At 46.0% G+C, this 21,502-nt stretch overlaps 1 protein-coding gene across 1 annotated transcript in view; it reads right to left on the minus strand.

Annotated features, from left to right (window-relative positions):
- The window catches only part of LOC141134342 (proteinase-activated receptor 1-like), a 139,934-nt gene that overhangs the window by 44,187 nt on the left and 74,245 nt on the right, over window positions 1-21,502 (minus strand). The window contains exon 5 of the mRNA XM_073623913.1: window positions 1,109-1,166. Within this exon, the coding sequence (XP_073480014.1) occupies window positions 1,109-1,166 (58 nt within the window). The remainder of the gene's footprint in view (window positions 1-1,108; window positions 1,167-21,502) is intronic.

A 21,502-nucleotide genomic window follows, 5' to 3' on the forward strand; every position in this document is an offset into this window, starting at 1 on the left:
ACACAATCCCACCAAAGTCCGATCATTTAGAACGTGATGGCATACGACCGGACTAGAATAAGGAAGTTCATAGCAAGTAGCCAATAGCTGCCCTTGCGTCGTTTTCGGTCCGTCGGACTAGCATACAGACAAACGTTTTTTTCGATAGGACTCGAGTCCGTCAGAAAGATTTGAAACATGTTCTATTTCTAAAGTCCGTCAGATTTTTCGACAGAAAAGGTCCGATGAAGGTCCGATGAAGCCCATACATGATCGAATTGTCCGACGGATTTGTTCCGTCGGACCTTTGATGCCAAAAAGTCCGGTCGTTTGTACGCGGCATTAGAGTAAAATACATGAGACTGGGGCGGAGGTTCACTTTCCAGGAGGACAACGACTATAAACATACAGCCAGAGCTACAATGGAATGGTTTAGATCGAAGCATATTCATGTGTTAGAATGGCCACTTAGGTTCTGTAGAGTCGACTGAGCAGTGGGCTACAGCGCCCTTTGTCATCTTCCCCGTCGGCACACTGCTCTAAGCTGCCTGTGAAGCCCAATGGTGCCTGCTAGCTGCTGGTAGTTGCTGATACCGGCTGGAGCTCCTGGATTGAGTGGTCACGTTAGTCTGTGGCCAGGCCACACCCCCCCAGCTAATACTTTACAAGTAATTGATCATTGTAATCACCCTTGCCAGTGGTAAATGGTTTGTCTCATCTTTGTAAACTGATACATCTGGAAGAAAGCTTGTTCTTTTGAAAACAACAGACTTGCTGGCTGGATCGCCATGTGAAAATAGAAGAAAGAAAGCCTAGAAAAGAAAACGAATACAGCAACCACATCTAATAACTGGCAAGATGCAATATAATAAATGTTTTTTAAAAAATAGACCGGAAACACTCCTATGGCCACATCCATAGAAACAATGCCCCCCCCCCCATAAAAAATGTTTGCTTTTGAATTTAATACTGTTTTAATGCTTCAGCATCTGCCAAACACTAACATTTAAGTTTTTGATAGAATGACTTTTAAACTTGGACTAGTACATTTATATTTGAAGGCAGTGCTAACAAGTTTAATTTTGTTGTTAAAACATCCTTGCAGCTGAAAATGTTTTTGGTGTCTTACCTTTTTCCTGAATGTAAATTTTAATGTGCCCCAGGGAAAAAGAACTGTCCTTCTTGTTCTGCAATAAAAAGAGCACAGAAATATTTAATGAAAACAATTGTATTTCAGGATGCAAAATTCCAAACTCTCCACCAGAATAAGTAACACAATTTGAAGTGCATCAAAGGATTTTAAATGCAGAAAACATTAGAAATGTGGCCGCTGAGGTCTGGCTGCAGAAACATTTTACAGTCCTGAAGCTTGGGAATAGGTCAGGAAAGATGGCAGAAGCTGGTATCAATTTTAATACTTATTAACCACTTCAGCTTCCTAACCAGAGCATTTTTTGCGATTTGGCACTGCGTCGGTTTAGCTGACAATTGCGCGGTCGTGCGGCATTGCACCCAAACAAAACTGACATCCTTTTTTTCCCACAAATAGAGCTTTCTTCTGGTGGTATTTGATCACCTCTGCAGCTTTTATTTTTTGCACTATAAACAAAAAAGTGTGTCAATTTTGAAAAAAAAGCAATATTTTTTCTTTTTGCTATAATAAATATCCCCCCAAAATATATAAAAAAAACTCATTTCTTCCTCAGTTTAGGCTGATATGTATTCTTCTACATATTTTTGGTAAAAAAAAAAATCGCAATAAGCGTATATTGATTATTTTGCGCAAAGGTCATAGTGTCTACAAAATAGGGGATAGATTTATGGCATTTTTATTATATCTTTTTATCTAGTAATGGCGGCGATCTGCGATTTTTATCGGGACTGCCACATTGCGGCAGACAATCAATCAATTGACACTATTTTGGGACCATTGTCATGTATACAGCAATCAGGGCTAAAAATAGCCACTGATTACTGTGTAAATGTCACTGGCAGGGAAGGGGTTAAACACTAGGAGGCGATCAAGGGGTTAAGTGTGTTCCCTCAGTGTGTTCTAACTGTGGGGGGAGGGGCTCACTAGAACATGACAGAGATCACTGCTCCCAATCACTGTCATGTTGCTAGGCAGAACAGGGAAATGCCTTGTCTACATAGACATCCCCCCGTTCTACCTCTCCACACCGCAATCGTGGGCTGCCAGCGAACATCGAGTTCACGGGACCCTCGGCCACGTTCTTGCGGCGCTTGGAGGGCGCACGTGTGCCCGCTGGGTGGGGATTTCAAAGGGACGTACGCGCAGACCCTTTTGCCTGCCCGTGCCATTCTGCCGACGTAAATCGGCGCGCAGTGGTCGGCATGTGGTTAAAGGTTTGTGTGTAGCATCAGCAAGGGTCTTATAGTCATTGGTAATCCAAGACTAGTTCATTTTAATGAAAGTGAGGAAGTTCATACTGTCGGTAGTTTTTCTTCTCCTTAAAAAAAAAATCTCCTTCTGCATTAAAGTCCCTCTCAGACAGTACACTGGCAGAAGAGAAGGTCAACCCAGTAGCTCCAGTTCAAATTGTTCAAGCTCCGGCTAGTGGTCCAGCTTAGACACAAAATACTGCATGGAGGGTCTTCACTTCTGAGAGTGCCCACATCAGCCTTCAACCTGATGTAGTCAGCATTTAGGTGGGTCAGATGCTGCCTGGCGCCAGGCATGGCCACTGTGGTTTGCAAAAAACTTATAAAAGAGGCAACCATCGCCACTGCTGCTCCTCCTGAAAACCAAGGCAATTAATGGCGAATAGTGACGAGCTGAATGTGCCTGGGTTCATTCTAATGCCGTGTACACACGACCGGACTTTTCGACAGCAAAGGTCCGACAGAACAAATCCGTCTGACAATTTGATCGTGTGTGGGCTTCATCGGACCTTTGCTGTCGAAAAATCAGACGGACTTTAGAAATAGAACAAGTTTCAAATCTTTCCAACGGACTCGAGTCCGGTCGAAAAATCAGTTTGTCTGTATGCTAGTCCGACAGACAAACAACGATGCTAGGGCAGCTATTGGCTACTGGCTATGAACCTCCGTATTTTAGTCCGGTCGTACGTCATCACGTACGAATCTGTCGGACTTTGGTGTGATCGTGTGTAGGCAAATCCGTTGTGTCAGAACCCCGTCAAAAAGTCCTTTGGAGTTCAGTCCGTCGAAAGTCCGCTCGTGTGTACACGGCATTAGGGACATTTACCGAACAAAAAATTTGGAAATTAAGAATGTTCCATGAACCCTACTGAAGACTATGGGGGACGAATTGTGAAAATCAATTCTCTCCATTTTTAATGCTAACAAGAAAGGGATTGTCAAAGTGGGGGAGCATGTACCCATGCAAAAAAGATTTTGGCTGGGGGCAGCACTTTTTGACTTTTCAACGGACTTTACGACGGACTTTCTGAATGAACGGACTTGCCTACACACAATCCACCAAAGTCCGACGAATTTGTACGTGAAGACGTACGACCGGACTAAAACAAGGAAGTTCATAGCCAGTAGCCAATAGCTGCCCTAGCGTGGCTTTTTGTCCGTCGAACTAGCATACAGACGAGCGGACTTTTCGACCGGACTCGATTTCGACGGATTGATTTAAAACATGTTTCAAATCTAAGTCCGTCCAACTTTTGAGAAAACAAAGTCCACTGGAGCCCACACACGATTGAATTGTCTGACGAAATCCCGTCCGCCGGACAAAGTCTGCCGTAAAGTCCGCTCGTGTGTACGCGGCAGTAGATGGAATATAAGATCTAGATACACTAATGCCACATACACACGGTCTGACTTTTTGACCGGACTGGTCCGACAGACTTTCCAGCAGACTTTCGACGGACTTCCGACTGATTTTCTAACCAACGGACTTGCCTACATATGATCACACCAAAGTCCGACGGATTCGTACGTGATGACGTACACCAGACTAAAATAAGGAAGTTGATAGCCAGTAGCCAATAGCTGCCCTATCGTCGTTTTTTTGTCCGTCGGACTAGCATACAGACGAGCGGATTTTTGGGTCCGGCGGAGTTACGATGTAAAGATTTAAAGCATGTTCCAAATCTAAAGTCCGTCAGATTTTCAACCGGAAAAGTCCGCTGAAGATCCGGTGAAGCCCACACGCGATCGGATTGTCCGCTGGATTTGGTCCGTCGGCGTCCGTTGGACAAGTCTGGTCGAAAAGTCCGACCGTGTGTAGGCTGCATTACAAATTGAAGCCAGCTCACTAAGGCTCGGTTCACACTGGAACTGGCTGCGGATCGCACAGGAAAGCTCCAGTTCAGGGATGAATCAGGGCCGAATCTGTGACTGCATTCGGCCCTGAAATGGAGCCAAAGACGCACAGCGTTTCTGTGCAGTGCGCTCCACAGCCTCCCCGGAAATGTGTGAACCGGCTACATAGAGAACCGGTCACAATCTTCTGCTATGCGAATTGGATGCAGGGAAAGCCACATCCAATTTGCATAGTTGTGAACCCAGCCTAATGCTCTTTAACCACTTTTAGCAGAGATCCTAAAGAATAAAATGGCGGTCATTGCAATATTTTATGTCACATTGTATTTGCGCAGCAGTCTTTCAAACACAATTTATTTGGAAAGCATGTACTTTAATGAATAAAAAGAAAAAAAAAAAAAAGTAAAGCTTTTTTTGTATAATGTGAAAGATGATGTTACGCCGAGTAAATAGATACCCAACATGTCGCACTTTAAAATTGCGCACATTTGTGGAATGGCGATACTTTAAAATCTCCATAGGCGACGATTTAACCACTTCCGCCTGCCGTCATTTTACATTGGTACTTTGAAGAGGAATACCATTGTTATGGCAACAGCTGGCCGGCATTCCAATAAAAGTGGTCTCTGCAGCAGATTCGCCGTAAGATCACTTTTATCGGCCCTCCACCGCTTTCTGAAGGCATCGGTAGCGGTAGAGGCGATCACGTCCTCTTGCTGGTTTGGTCGGGAGACGAGGGAGGGGAAGATGGCCCCAACCCGACTCCATATCATTGCAGGGCGGAAGCGACATCAAAACCTCACTTCCACCCATACGTCTTAAAGAGACATTTTTTATTTTATTTTCAAATGACATTTAATTTTTTTTTTATTGCATTTTAGTGTAAATATGAGATCTGAGGTCTTTTTGACCCCAGATCTTATACAACCCCTGGCAAAAATTATGGAATCACCAGTCCCTGAGGATGTTCCTTCAGTTGTTTATTGTTGTAGAAAAAAAGCAGATCACAGACATGGCCAAAAACTAAAGGCATTTCAAATGGCAACTTTCTGGCTTTAAGAAAGAAATCAAGAAAAATAATTGTGGTGGCCAGTAACAGTTAGATTTATAGAACAAGCACAGGGAATAAATTATGGAATCACTCAATTCTGAGGGAAAAATTATGGAATCGCCCTGTAAATTTTCATTACAAACACTAACACCTGCATCAGATTAAATCTGCTTGTTAGTATGTAGGTAAAAAGGAGTGATCACACCTTGGAGAGCTGTTGCAACAAGTGGACTGACATGAAGCATGGCTCCAACACCAGAGATGTCAATTGAAAAAAGGGAGAGGATTATCAAACTCCTTAAAGAGGGTAAATCATCACGCAGTGTTGCACAAGATGTTGGTTGTTCACAGTCCGCTGTGTCTAAAACATGGACCAAATACAAACAACATGGGAAGGTGGTTAAATCATCAAAGCGTCAAGACAGAAATCCAATCATCCACAGTCCACGATTGCCTTTCCTTAGCCCATTGTAACCTTGTATTTTTGTGTTTAGGTGTTAGAGATGGCTTTCTTTTAGCTTTTCTGTATGTAAATCCCATTTCCTTTAGGCGGTTTCTTACAGTTCGGTCATAGATGTTGACTCCAGTTTCCTCCTATTTGTTCCTCATTTGTTTTGTTGTACATTTTCTGTTTTCAAGGCATATTGCTTTAAGTTTTCTGCCTTGACGCTTTGATGTCTTCCTTGGTCTACCAGTATACTTGCCTTTAACCACCTTCCCATGTTGTTTGTATTTGGTCCATGTTTTAGACACAGCCGACTGTGAAAAACCAACATCCTGTGCAACACTGCGTGATGATTTACACTCTTTAAGGAGTTTGATAATCCTCTCCTTTTTTTCAATTGACATCTCTGGTGTTGGAGCCATGCTTCATGTCAGTCCACTTGTTGCAACAGCTCTCCAAGGTGTGATCACTCCTTTTTACCTACATACTAACAAGCAGATTTAATCTCATGCAGGTGTTAGTGTTTGTAATGAAAATTTACAGAGTGATTCCATAATTTTTTCCTCAGAATTGAGTGATTCTATAATGTATTCCCTGCGCTTGTTCTATAAATCTAACTGTTACTGGCCACCACAATTATTTTTCTTGATTTCTTTTAGTGTTTCTTAAAGCCAGAAAGTTGCCATTTGAAATGCCTTTAGTTTTTGGCCATGTCTGTGATCTGCTTTTTTTTCTACAACAATAAACAACTGAAAGAACATCTTCAGGGACTGGTGAGTCCATAATTTTTGCCAGGGGTTGTATTTAAGAGGTCCTGTCATGCTTTTTTTCTATTACAAGGGATGTTTACATTCCTTGTAATAGGAATGAAAGTGACACAATTTTTTTTAAAAAGAACAGTGTAAAAAAATAAAATAAAAGGTAAAATAAAGAGAAAAAAAAAAGAAAAAAATGTTTAAACGCGCCCCGTCCCGCCGAGCTCGCGCGCAGAAGCGAATGCATATGTGAGCAGCGTCCGCATATGAAAACGGTGTTCAAACCACACATGTGAGGTATTGCCGCGATTGGTAGAGCAAGAGCAATAATTCTAGCCCTAAACCTCCTCTGTAACTCAAAACATGCAACCTGTAGAATTTTTTAAACGTCGCCAGATTTTTAGGGGTAAAAGTTTGTCGCCATTCCACGAGCGGGCGCAATTTTGAAGCGTGACATGTTGGGTATTAATTTACTCTGCATAACATCATCTTTCACAGTAATAAAAAAATTGGGCTAACTTTACTGTTGTCTTATTTTTATATTCAAAAAAGTGTATTTTTTGCAAAAAAAGTGCGCTTGTAAGACCGCTGCGCAAATACGGTGTGACAGAAAGTATTGCAACGACTGCCATTTTATTCTCCAGGTTGTTAGGAAAATATATAAGCATATAATGTTTGGGGGTTCTAAGTAATTTTCTAGCAAAAAAAAATGTTTTTAACTTGTAAACACCAAATCTTAAAAAAAGGATTGGTCCTTAAGTTGTTAAACATTTATAATGGTTACATGTTTCGAGCCACAGAGGAGGTTTTGTACGAGGATTATTACTCTTGCTTTAACAATCGCAGCGATACCTCACATGTGTGGTTTTAACACTGTTTACATTTGTGGGCGTGACTTACGTATTTGTTCGCTTCTGCGTGCGAGCACAGAGGGATGGGACGCTTTCAATTACTTGTTTGTTTGTTTTTACACTGTCCCTTTTTATTTTCTTATAACCTTTATTGCTGTCATAAGGAATGTAAAAATCCCTTGTGGCAGTAATAGGCGATGACAGGTCCTCTTTATGGAGAGATCTGAGGTCTATAAGACCCAAAACCCCTCCTCTGCCCTTGAAAGTATTAAAAAAAAGCCAAGATCAACATTTTTAAATACTTTATATTTCTGAAAACTGGCGCCTTTAGGATGCCAGTAAACAGGAAGTGATGTCATAAAGTCATGTCCAGGTTAATAAATCTTGAGACCTGATCAAAACCAATTCCGGCTTTATTTGAGTCTCCGGCCAGCTGGCGGATGCACCGTCTGGTGGTTCGGATCTCCTGGTGGGACGGGAGAACCCGGGCGGAGTGGTAGAAGGAGGGAGGGAGGGGGGGCATCCCCTCCCGCTGCTTGAAATAACACCTTAGCAGCATTGGTTGTTATCACATAAAAGCCAACCGTCAGCTCTAACAAAATTGCAACTGCAGGAATCACCCCGGGACAACTGAAGGCATCACCCCAGGACAACTGCAGGTATCACCCCGGGACAACTGCAGGTATCACCCCGGGACAACTGCAGGTATCACCCCGGGACAACTGAAGGCATCACCCCGGGACAACTGCAGGAATCACCCTGGGACAACTGCAGGTATCACCCCGGGACAACTGCAGGAATCACCCCGGGACAACTGCAGGAATCACCCCGGGACAACTGCAGGAATCACCCCGGGACAACTGCAGGAATCACCCCGGGACAACTGCAGGAATCACCCCGGGAAAACTGCAGGTATCACCCCGGGACAAATGCAGGAATCACCCCGGGAAAACTGCAGGCATCACCCCGGGACAACTGCAGGAATCATCCTGGGACAACTGCAGGAATCATCCTGGGACAACTGCAGGAATCATCCTGGGACAACTGCACGAATCACCCCGGGACAACTGCAGGAACCACCCCGGGACAACTGCAGGAACCACCCCGGGACAACTGCAGGAACCACCCCGGGACAACTGCAGGAACCACCCCGGGACAACTGCAAGCATCACCCCGGGACAACTGCAGGAACCACCCCGGGACAACTGCAGGAACCACCCCGGGACAACTGCAAGCATCACCCCAGGACAACTGCAGGAACCACCCCGGGACAACTGCAGGCATCACCCTGGGACAACTGCAGGAATCATCCCGGGACAACTGCAAGCATCACCCCGGGCAGCAAGTTAGAATTCCAGACATGGTAAATTTTCATAAAAGCTTGGGCCAATGTATCTATGTATATACCATACCTGGCCGATGTCCCTGGAAGGTGGAAATCACTGTAAGTAAACACTTCTACTACAGTGATTTCAACTTACTTCCACATCCTCTGCTGAGTGGCCAGCCTGATGCTTTGGTAACACAGGAGGTTAGCAGCTGAGCATGGGTGCCATTCAGAGAATGCTTTGTATTTTCTGAATGAATGCAAAGTGTTCTCTGATTGGACAAGGTGGAGAATGTTTTGTCACTGCTCCACCTCTTCAACTTGTCCAATCAGAGAATGTTTTGCATTCATTTAACAAATACAATTTTTTTTTCTGAATGGTACCCATGTAGGGTTGCCCCCTGTCCAGGATTCCCCCAGACAGTCTGCGTTTTAAATAATGTGTCCAGGCTTCAGATGGACTGAAACCCGGATGTGTTATTCAGACTGGGCTGTGGCTCCCCCGAGTAACCGAGATAGTCACATACAAATCTGTTGTTGTCTGGGAGCTGCGGGTGGCTGCCTGGGGGCAGGTTCAGGATCACTAGGGGGCTGGGCAATGATGTCAGCAAAAGCAATTTGGCCACACCCACTGTTCGCTGCTGCACTCAATGCCCACTGCATTACTAGTCTCTTTGGGGCACCCAAAGGTGTCCCAGGCTATTAAAGTGTTTAGGTTTGGCTTGAAGAAAAGGTGGCACTGGCAACCCTATACCCATGCTCAACTGCCAACCTCCTGTGTCAACAATGCATCAGGCAGTTACAACAACAGTGTTTTTCCTGTTAGAATAAAGGTTTAACCACTGCTGGACCCCCCCACACAGATATACTGCGGCAGGGCGACCCTTCTGCATGAAATCACGTACCTGTACTGGTAAAAAAATAAAAATAAATAAAAATTCCATACAAATATCTCATAGTTTGTAGACGCTATAACTTTTGTGAAAACCAATCAATATACGCTTATTGGGATTTTTTTTTTACCAAAAATATGTAGCAGAATACAAATTGGCCTAAACTGATGAAGAAATTGTGTTTTATAGCAGAAATTTAAAAAAACGCAGAGCTGATCAAATACCACCAAAAGAAAGCTCTATTTGTGGGAAAAAAAGACATCAATTTTATTTGGGTACAGCGTCGCATGACCGCGCAATTGTCAGTTAAATCAACGCAATGCCGTATCACAAAAAATGGTCTGGTCATGAAGGGGGTAAAACCTTCCTGGGGCCAAAGTAGTTAATAAATAAGAACTGACCTCTGTAAGCATCCTTGCCAGTGTTAAATGGGTTCTCTAATCGCTCTAATGCCGCATACACACTGGCGGACTTTTCGACCGGACTGGTCCGATAGACTTTCCAGCGGACTTTTGACGGACTTCCGATGGACTTTTTAACGAACGGACTTGCCTACACACGATCACACCAAAGTCCGACAGATTCGTACGTGATGACGTACAACCGCACTAAAATAAGGAAGTTGATAGCCAGTAGCCAATAGCTGCCCTAGCGTCGGTTTTTGTCCGTCGGACTAGCATACAGACAAGCGGATTTCTGGGTCCGGTGGAGTTACGACGTAAAGATTTGAAGCATGTGTTCCAAATCTAAAGTCCGTCAGATTTGCGACTGGAAAAGTCAGCTGAAGGTCCGGTGAAGCCCACACACGATCGGATTGTCCACCGGATTTTGTCCGTCGGCGTCCGTCGGACCAGTCCGGTCGAAATATCCGACCGTGTGTACGCTGCATAACTGCTATATTTTCAGGAAAGCTTGGCTGGATCACCAGGTGAAAATAGAGGAAAGAAAGCCTAAAAGAAAGCAAATTCAGCCACTGCATTTATGAATTGGTAAGCGGCAGAATTATAAATGTTTGCTTTTGGGTTTAACACCACTTTAAAATGAAACATTAAAAATACACGATTCCTTAAAAAAAAAACAAAAAAAACTGCTTGGGGGATGCAGTGGACCTGTCTGTAAACTGTTCTATCAATATAATGTATACAATGTACTATACTACAGCAAAAGTGGCTTTTACAAAGGAGAAAAAAATCCTGATAAATGACAGCACCCTGCCTTTTCCTTCTGTTTGTAAACCAACGGCCTACAATTCCTTACAACGTCTATTTCTGCTTTCACACTGATGTGGTGTGGCTTGACCACAGCGCAGGAGCGGTGGGTTTGGTACTAGCTGCACTTTCCCATAGAGTTCTGTTATGCGCTTTTAGTGCGCTTTCTGAAAGCGCAACAAAAATGCAGCATGCAGGAGTTTTGGAGCACTTTCAGAAAGCATACCAAAACTGTGGAGCATAATACTGTAGAACTCTATGGGAAAGCACAGCTAGCCTACACCAAACCCGCGGGTACATTGCTTTGCTCCCGTGGTGTAGTCAAACTGTACCAAGTCAATATGAAAGCTACCTAATGCAATCATTTACAGTGATAATAGTTGCTAGAATGCCGTCAGCCACAGTCATCATAGCACAGCTCCCAACTGTCCCTGATTTGGAGCAATGTCCCTCTGTCCCTCTTTCCTCCTCATTTGTCCCTCATTTTGGTCTGATCTATATAGATGTATAAAAAATGCACTTTTTAGCTATCAAAAAGTGTTTCCCAGTGCTAAACCTTTCATCTAATTTCCAAACTGTTGCATTTGTAAATTCCAAAAGCCAGTATGAAGGAATAGTAGTGGTAAAAATAAGCACTTGTGGGTTTAACCAATCTTGTTTTTTGTACAATTCTCCTTTAAAGGGGCGTGGCAAGAGGTGTGTCCTATGCCTACATACTTTTGCTGATAGGTGTCTCCCATTCCCTTCTCAAAATGTTAGGAGGTATGGTCATAGCAATCAGTGTTGCATCCTCAACACCATTTGCTGCTGGCTTGAGGACTCCTTGGCCAACAGTTGAATGCAAACAAAAGGGCATAGGGAGGTGGTACTGTATGGCCATATTTGGTTATTTGACATAAGACAGCATCCCAAGACCCACTGTTTACATTCAGCTGATTGGGCCAGGGATGCAGCCCAGAGAGAGAAGCTGTTGTTCATTAAAAGTGGTAGTATTATGGTCAGTAATGAATAACTTCCTGCACAGATGGGAGGTTCACTGCAGTGGGCGGGTGAACAGGCCCACAAATAGACCCCTGATGTCTTATTAGACAGAAATGATCACCACAAGTATGCTATAACAGGTGGCAGTGGGATAGCAATAAAGTGTAAAAAAAAATCAAAAAGTGCACCCAAGCACTTAAACACCCCCAAAAAACATTGAGCGCCCCTCCATGTACACTGCGGGGATTCAGCTCAAGTGTAGTGCCTTTCATGAACTTCAGTCTAGCCAGTGAGGTTCTGAAACTCATACAAAAGGTTACCCTTGAGGGGGGGGGGGGGTCAGCTTCACAGCAACAAATATAAGTGTAGCCAGGAGCTGGCTAATGCTGCCTGCATTGTCAGAAGACACTGTGCAGCGTTGCTGCTGTGGAGCTTTTCTCTCCTAGTGTTCAGCTGGACTGTGTTGCCATATCCTAAATATAGAGTGACTGAGTTCTATGAGCAAAGCAAAGCATCTTAGGTAGGGATGAGCTTCGAGTTCGAATCAAACTCATGTTCGACTCAAACATCAGCTGTTCGCCAGTTCGCCGAACAGCGAACAATTTGGGGTGTTCGCGGCAAATTCGAATGCCGCGGAACACCCTTTCAAAGTCTATGGGACTTCTTCTCCTCGGGCCGCTCCGCATCCATGATGGCATGGAGGGGGGCTCCCGCTGTGTGACGCTTCTCTCTTCATCTTCTTCTCTTCATCTTCTTCTCTTCATCTTCTTTTCGGGCCACTCCGCATCCATGATGTCATGGAGGGAGGCTCCCGCTGTGTGACGCTTCTCTTCTGACGGTTCTTAAATAATGGGGGCGGGGCCACCCGGTGACCCCGCCCCCTCTGATGCACGGGGACTTGACGGGACTTCCCTGTGGCATTCCCTGTGATGTCAGAGGGGCGGGGTCACCCGTTACGTAACTCCACCCCCTTCTGACGTTATGGGGCATGCCACAGGGAAGTCCCCGTCAAGTCCCCGTGCGTCAGAGGGGGCGGGGTCACTGGGTGGCTCCGCCCCCGTTATTTAAGAACCGTCAGAAGAGGAGAAGCGTCACACAGCGGGAGCCTCCCTCCATGCCATCATGGATGCGGATCAGCCCGAAAAGAAGATGAAGACAAGAAGATGAAGAGAAGAAGAAGAAGATGAAGAGAAAAAGATGAAGAGAAAAAGATGAAGAGAGAAGCAACACACAGCGGGAGCCTCCCTCCATGCCATCATGGATGCGGAGCGGCCCGAGGAGAAGAAGGGAAGAAGACGTCGATGCCGCGGAGGAAGATGCCGGATGAGAACACCGGAGGAAGAGCCTGAAGAAGCATTTAAATAAAGGAATTGTCAAAAACTGTCTCTTGTCATTTTTAACATTTTTGACAGTTTTTTTGTGAAATGGTAGGGGTACTTTTGTACCCCCTTACCATTTCACATAGGGGGGAGGGCCGGCATCTGGGGGTCCCCTTGTTAAAGGGGGCTTCCAGATTCCGATAAGCCCCCCGCCCGCAGACCCCCACAACCACCGGCCAAGGGTTGTGGGGATGAGGCCCTTGTCCTCATCAACATGGGGACATGGTGTTTTGGGGGGCTACCCCAAAGCACCCTTCCAATGTTGAGGGCATGTGGCCTGGTACGGTTCAGGAGGGGGGGCACTCTCTCGTCCCCCCTCTTTTCCTGCGGTCTACCAGGTTGCGTGCTCAGATAAGGGTCTGGTATGGATTTTTAGGGGGACCCCACGCCATTTTTTTAAAATATTTTTTCTTTTGAAACCTCATTTTGCTGTCAGACTGTTCTAAAAACGGGAAACATGCGCCCCTTTACAGGCATACTAAAGACACCCCCCAGGTACAAAATTTAAAGGGATATTACACTTTTATTGTTTCACTTTAAGCATTATTAAAATCACTGCTCCCGAAAAAACAGCAGTTTTTAAAACTTTTTTTGCATTGATCCATGTCCCCTGGGGCAGGACCCAGGTGCCCAAACACTTTATGACAATAACTTGCATATAAGCCTTTAACATTAGCACTTTTGATTATTAATGTTCGTGTCCCATAGACTAACGGTTTTCGCACAAATTTTTTGCCCTTTCGCAAGTTCTGGTGCGAACCGAACAGGGGGGTGTTCGGCTCATCCCTAATCCTGGGGCGTGTAGTTCAGAAAGATTTGCATTCAGTTGGACTTCATTGAACTACAAGTACCAGCCGGGTGAGGAAGAAGAACAGGACGCTGGGAGAGGTGATAAAAGGCCTGTGTGCAGACAGAATCTCGCTTTTGGGACCTCGGCCTGGAAGCTGCTAGCAAGTGACTGTGTGTTAGTGTGTGCTGTGGCCAAGTTGCAACCTGTGTTTCAGAGAGAGAATCATCGCATTAGGGTGCATAAGCATCCATCGTCAGCTACCTATCTGACCCATGGCGGCAGCTCTTCACACGTCCACGCCAGATTCAGCTGGGCTGAAGCGCGGTGTGTTGCCGGACCGCTGTACCCTATGAGCAGGGTTTTACCGGGGCCAATCACCAGGGCCGCTGATAGGCCAGTACAACTGGCCCTGTTGTACCGGGCCTGGCCAGCATGGGGGCCCGGGCAATCTTCACAGAGACCGAATTGATGCAAAATAAAAAATATATATATATTCCTTCAGCCAGCACCCCAGGACCCATCATCAACCGACCTCACCCCCCACCCCTGCTCCGAATTTTCAGGGTATTTTTTTCTATTTTTTTGCCACCTCCGTACCGATGTTCCTGGGAGGGAGTGACTATTTCTTCTGTTTCGGGAGCATGTCTCTTCCGCGCCCGCTCCTCATGCTGACTCAAGTCCCAGCCTGCATATTATTGCCTTCCCTGGCGGAGTGATTCCTCTACCTCCCCTCATGGCGGTCTGCTCTGTTCTCCACTCTGGCTGAGACAGAGGCAGTGAGACTGGAGAAGCAGCGGTGATGACGAACGTCGTTGGCAGTGGCAGAAGAAGGAAGCAGCTGACATCTGAAATTGTTTGTGACTGACACTCCAGGCAGCAGCAGGATCAGAGAGGAAGTGACTTGTGGGGCCCAGCTAACACAGGTTTGTGCTTGCTTGGGGGGGTGTGATTCAAGATCTACTATATCACTGTATCTATCTGCAGCAGCATCTATACATTATGGCATTGGCAGCATGGGTGGCACTGACTCTGCAGTGCCACCCATGCTGCCAATGCCATAACACATGCGCTGCCTGCAGAGACAGTGCTACCCATGCTGTCAATGGCATTATGGCATTGGCAGCATGACTGGCACTGTCCTACAGTACATTATGGCATTGACAGCATGGGTGGCACTGTCTGCAGCATATTATGGGTGGCACTGTCCTACAGTACATTATGGCATTGGCGGCATGGGTGGCACTGTCTGCAGTGATAAATATCACCTGAAGACAAACCTGCCCTTTGTTTCAAGGCAGGGTCTAGGGAGGGGCCAGGGGTGGGGCTGAAGGAGGGACCAGAGGCGGGACCAGGGGTGGGGCTGAAGGGTAGGGGCCCTATGATTTATATCATCGGCCCTGCCTATCACTGAAGCCTTTGCCACTTCCATTACCAAGAGTCATTGGGATTCGTGAGTGGGCACTTGCCCTTTCTTTTACCACTGAGATACTGCATGCAGACATCACTGTTTGTTCCGTTGCCTAAGCCTGTAGGACATGGTGCTACACTGACTCTTTGTGGAGCAGCAACAGCATTCTTCTAACAGAGGACACATTTATTATTATTATTATACAGGATTTATATAGCGGCAACAGTTTACGCCACGCTTTACAACTTGAGAGTAGACAGTACAAATACAATACATTTGTCATGGTTATGCAATAGAGTTTCTTTGTCAGCTCACCTGTCTCCATGTATTCCTCTCTAGAGACCAGCTGCCTCTCACCTGACTGCTTTTATAACCTCTCCTCTAAGCATGGCCCCACCCCAGGCCCTATCAGGAAACCCTATATTAACCTGTGCACTGCAAGCCAGCAGTGCTGATCAACCATTGTGTGTTAGCCTCCGTGTCTACTTGCTGTGTTCCTGCATCTGATTCCTGTTACCGACTTTGGCCTGTTCTTCACTATTCCTGTCTGCTTGTGACCCTGACCTTTGGTGTGTCCCCGACCATCCCTGTTTGCCTGTGACCCTGAAACTTGGCATGTACTCTGTTGTCCTTGTCTGCTTGTGGCCCCGACCTTGGCTTGTCCCTTACTTCCTTGTTGCTCCAGCCTGCTGCCTCCTTCCACTTCTCCTGTAGTCTACCGTGAGCGTGAGCTGTGAGACCCTGGGGGCCGTGACCTGGAGCCAGACTGCAGCTCAGTCCATCCTTACCATTAAAGGCTCTGGTGAACACCTGCTGGCTCTTAGACTCCGCGCCCTGGGGAATCTATGCTTTAGCTCCCAGTGGGATCTGTGTCAGTGATCCAGTAGACCTGCTTCCTGAACCTCCCAGGGTTCAATCCGCAGCAGTCAGTCCTAGGGTCCACTACCTAGCAGTGCACTTCTGACTCCTATAGAGTGCATCTGTCACCTAGCCTTGAGGTGACCTGACAGTTTGATCAGCCATGGACCCGGCTGATGTGCCGCTACCCGCAGATGATCCGTTGCAGGGCTTAGTTCGCAGACTTGAGACCCAGGAATCGCATCAGACCCAAGTGATGCCATTCCTTCAGGATTTGGCATCCTGTTTTGAACAGGTTCAGGCCTCATTAGGACCCCTGGTTCAAGAACCTCAACCGCTATCTGCTGCTGCACCTATCGCATCAGTCGCAGCCACACAGTCATTACAACTGCCAGCTCCAGCCTGTTTCTCTGGGGACTCCAAGGCGTGCAGGGGGTTCCTTAGCCAGTGCACAATTCATTTTGAACTTCAGCCCCAAACCTTCCTGTCCGATCGAGCGAAAGTAGCCTATATTATATCCCTTCTGTCCGGCGAGGCGCTAGCTTGGGCTTCCCCTCTGTGGGAACTGAATGATCCAGTGGTTTCTAGCTTGTCTGATTTTTTGAAACTTTTTCAGAATATCTTCGAGGAACCGGGTCGTGTCTCCTCAGCGGCTAGCGCTCTTTTACGTCTCCGTCAAGAGTCCGCTTCTGTGGGACAGTATGCTCTTCAGTTCCGTATCCTCACAGCTGAATTGAGCTGGAATAATGAGGCTCTAGTTGCAACCTTTTTACATGGCCTCTCTGATAGAGTGAAGGATGAATTAGCAGGAAGATCCCTTCCTGCTGATCTGGATGGTGTTATCACCTTGTGTAACCAGATCGATATTAGCTTTCAGGAGAGGGCCCTGGAAAAAAGACGCCAGCACTCCCCATTCCTTAGGCAGCTTGAGCTCCCAGTCCCTTCTCTTTGATCCGAGGAGCACCCCCTGCCCGCTGAGCAACCTATGCAGCTGGGCTGGACCAAGTTGTCTCCTGAAGAACGCGCTAGGCGCAGAACTCTGGGCCTGTGCCTCTACTGTGGGTCCAAAGGTCATTTTAGTGACACTTGTTCTCTTCGCCTGAAAAAACGATCGGGGCTAATACATCTGGAAGGTGGAGTATTAGACCCTGAAGTATCACCTTCCCCTTTCTCGTCTTCTTCTTTCTGTGTTCCTTCATATCGGCGCTTCCTCTCGTTCGGTCTCGGCACATCTGGATTCCGGAGCCGCTGGCAATTTTATGGACTGGGGAACTGCGTCTTCCATGAGACTTATCCTTTTGCCCCTTACAACGCCATTGGTGGTCTTGGCGATTGATTGCACTGTTCTCCCAGGTGGCCCTATCCGCTTCCAGACTATCCCAGTTAAGATGTCGGTAGGGACACTCCACCAGGTGTGGATATCCTTCCTTGTCTTACCTAAGGCTTCGTTTCCTATCATATTAGGTCTTCCTTGGTTACGGCTCCATTCTCCACATGTTGACTGGACTGCTGGACAGATCTTGACTTGGGGTTCCTTCTGTTCCTCCTCCTGCCTACTCAAGGTTACCCCAAAAGAGAATCCTCCTGTTGCCACCATCCCAGTATCTTCTGCTCTTCCCGCTGCGTATAGCGATTTCTGGAATGTCTCCTGCAAAGACCTCAGATGCAGTGATCCAAGACCTCTCCTCAGGTCCCGGCTCCGTAAAGGCATTCTTCAGTACCTCGTACATTGGAAATGGTTTGGTCCTGAGGAGAGGTCTTGGATCACTGCATCTGAGGTCTTTGCTCCTCGTCTATTGAGGAGGTTCCATCTGGAGTTTCCCTTTAAGCCTGGGCACAGGCGGGGGAGGGGGAGGTCTCATAAGAGAGGGGGTACTGTCATGGTTATGCAATAGTTTCTTTGTCAGCTCACCTGTCTCCATGTATTCCTCTCTAGAGACCAGCTGCCTCTCACCTGAATGCTTTTATAACCTCTCCTCTAAGCATGGCCCCACCCCAGGCCCTATCAGGAAACCCTATATTAACCTGTACACTGCAAGCCAGCAGTGCTGATCAACCATTGTGTGTTAGCCTCCGTGTGTACTTGCTGTGTTCCTGCGTCTGATTCCTGTTATCGACTTTGGCCTGTTCTTCACTATTCCTGTCTGCTCGTGACCCTGACCTTTGGCGTGTCCCCGACCATCCCTGTTTGCCTGTGACCCTGAACCTTGGCGTGTACTCTGTTGTCCTTGTCTGCTTGTGGCCCAGACCTTGGCTTGTCCCTTACTTCCTTGTTGCTCCAACCTGCTGCCTCCTTCCACTTCTCCTGTAGTCTACCGTGAGCGTGAGCTGTGAGACCCTGGGGGCCGCGACCTGGAACCAGACTGCAGCTCAGTCCATCCTTACCATTAAAGGCTCTGGTGAACACCTGCTGGCTCTTAGACTCCGCGCCCTGGGGAATCTATTCTCTAGCTCCCAGTGGGATCTGTGTCAGTGATCCAGTAGACCTGCTTCCTGAACCTCCCAGGGTTCAATCTGCAGCAGTCAGTCCTAGGGTCCACTACCTAGCGGTGCACTTCTTCTTTTTTTTTTTTTTTTGTTTCATAAAGTTTTATTCAAACATAAAGGGGTTATACAAAAAGATAACGATGCCAGTACATTTTAAAAGTGTACAAAGGTACATTAGTAGTTAACAATTTTGAAAAGTACAGAGAAACATCAGATGACTTATATGCTTATTCGTGAATCAATTAAAACGTATATTAATAAGTACTTTGAAGTTCAGGTCACCTCGAATATACTAAAGCTAGCATAATAAACATAGAGTTGTCTAAGGACAAAACATAGTAACTGGGGTAGGTGCTTTAAGGGTGCATCTATTGATGGCGTGTGGACCTGGGCAAAGCCGCTCCTTTCCCAAGCACCCCTAATGGGATCAGACTGTGCGAGGGGGGATGGCAGTATTTACTTAACGTATGGGGTTAGTACTGATGGTCCAGTATGAGTAGCAAAGTATTCTTAAAGTCTTGTATGACATTCAGAGTAATTACGTGTGTGCTATATTTAGGTTTTAAAGTGGAATGGGAACTAAGTATGCAGGCATCAATAAAAGGTAAGTCATGGGCAAAGTAAGGTATAACTAAAGGTAGGAAGGTATGGACATGGCGGGTAAGGACATGGCGGGTAAGGACATGGCGGACACTCCAGCCCCCGGCCAGGGCATTCTTCCACTGTGTGGGTTATTTATTTCATAGTATGAATCTTGATTATTTGTCAAGTATTAATGTCTTAAACTCTGAGGAGTCTCTAAAGTGTATCCAGCAATCCCAAGTATTTCGATATTTTGTTGGGTTGTCTTTGGCTTGATGTATTAAGTCCTCCATCTCTGCTGTTTTTTCAACCCGTTTCAGCCAATCGGATAATGTGGGTGGGGCAGCGCTTCTCCAACGTAATGGGATACATTGTTTAGCCGCGTTTATGAGGTGAAGTATGAGAGATTTTTTATAAGTAGCTTGTGGTAGGGATGTGTGGTGTAGTAGATATTGAGCAGGAGAAAAGTCGAGGGTGTAGGTGGTGATGTGAGAGATCATGTTGTGCACTTTTTCCCAAAATGGTTGTATGTGAGCACATTCCCACCAAATATGGAGAAGAGAGCCCACTGCAGAGTCACATCTCCAGCACAAAGGTGAAATAGTAGGTTGAAATATATGAATTTGTGTAGGTGTGCGATACCATCTTGAGTATAGTTTGTAATTGTTCTCCTGAGCTGAAATGTTAATAGAGCCCTTATGCATGTGCTCATATATGTTCTCCCATTCCTCATTGGGGAGGTCTACGTTAAGCTCTCTCTCCCATTTTTGGTTGACCGGGTAGGCCTTAAGGTTAGTCTCACCAAATAGAATAGAATATACAGTCGAGGTTAGGTGGTTTTGAGGACCAGATTGGGAGCATAGTGCTTCAAAGGGATTTAGGTCTCTATACCATTGAGATTTGTGGTTGGCGCTGTTGAGGAAGTGTCTAATTTGCAGAAATTTGAAAAATGGTATGTTACCATCTGGGAATCTAGAGGCCATGTCAGTGAATGGGATAATGGAGCCCTTGTGAAAAAATTGATGAGCTCTCAGAATAGATTCAGTGTTAGCTAAACGTTTATTGTCTTCTAGAAGGCTAGGGGGGAAGTCAGGGTTGCTAGTTAGAGGAGTCATTGGACCCGGAGAGGGAGTCAGTTTAAGAGATTGACAAGCATTTCTAAAGCTATTTAACGTAGGACCTGTTAGTGGATGTGTGGAGTGTTCTTTAGGGGTGGCCTTAACGCTAATCCACGGCACGTGTGATAAAGGAATCTGGGTGCATGAGTCTTCTAATGTGATCCAATCTTTGGAGCGAGCATGTATGTGCCAATCGATTAGTCTGGTGATGTGGCACGCCGTATGATATTTATGGATATCCGGTAGGCCTAACCCGCCTTTAAGTTTGGGGGAATCATTCTGTCCCAGCCAATTCTCGGGGGCTTATGGGCCCAAATAAAGTTTCTGCAGATTCTTTTGTAAGTTTTAAAAAACGTTGGTGGTAATTTGATCGGTATGGTTTGAAAGACGTATAATATACGGGGTAGGACGTTCATTTTTAGAATGGAGATGCGTCCAAACCAGGAGAACTGTCCCGAGGACCATTTAGTGAGATCCTTTTTTATGTTTTGGAGTATGGGAGAGTAATTTCTATCATATAATTCAGTAAGTTTGGAGGGTAATTGAATACCTAGGTATGTGAGGGCGTGTGGTTCCCAACTAAATTGAAAATTAGCTTGGCATTGAGATACTATTGATGAAGGGAGGGTTATGTTGAGGGCCCTGGATTTCGCAAAGTTTATCTTTAAATTAGATAATTTGTGGAATAGGGTAAAATCCTGCAGTAAGTTAGGTATAGAGATTAACAGATTAGAGAGAAAAAGAAGAATGTCGTCTGCGTAAGCCGCTAGTTTGTAATGTCTTTGTCGGATGTCAACTCCCGTTATGTTTGGGTTGGTCCTAAGTTTATGTAAAAGAGGTTCCAATGAAAGAACAAAGATAAGGGGGGACAGAGGGCATCCTTGTCGGGTGCCATTTGAGACAGAGAAGGCGTCCGACAGGTGGCCGTTGACCCTTATTCTGGCTGTTGGAGAGGTATATAATGCTAGAATCAATTTGAGGAAGTGTGCTGGGAACCCCATCGTCTGCAGCACTGCCATCATGTAGTCCCATGCCACCCTGCTGTCGAACGCCTTCTCTGCGTCCAGTGACAGGAAAAACCCTTGTTTGGAGGAATTTGAAAGCCAATGGTGGATGTTGATGGCCTTTATAGT

This window comes from Aquarana catesbeiana, linkage group LG03 (assembly GCF_042186555.1).
Source record: "Aquarana catesbeiana isolate 2022-GZ linkage group LG03, ASM4218655v1, whole genome shotgun sequence".
NCBI classification, from domain to species: Eukaryota; Metazoa; Chordata; class Amphibia; order Anura; family Ranidae; genus Aquarana; species Aquarana catesbeiana.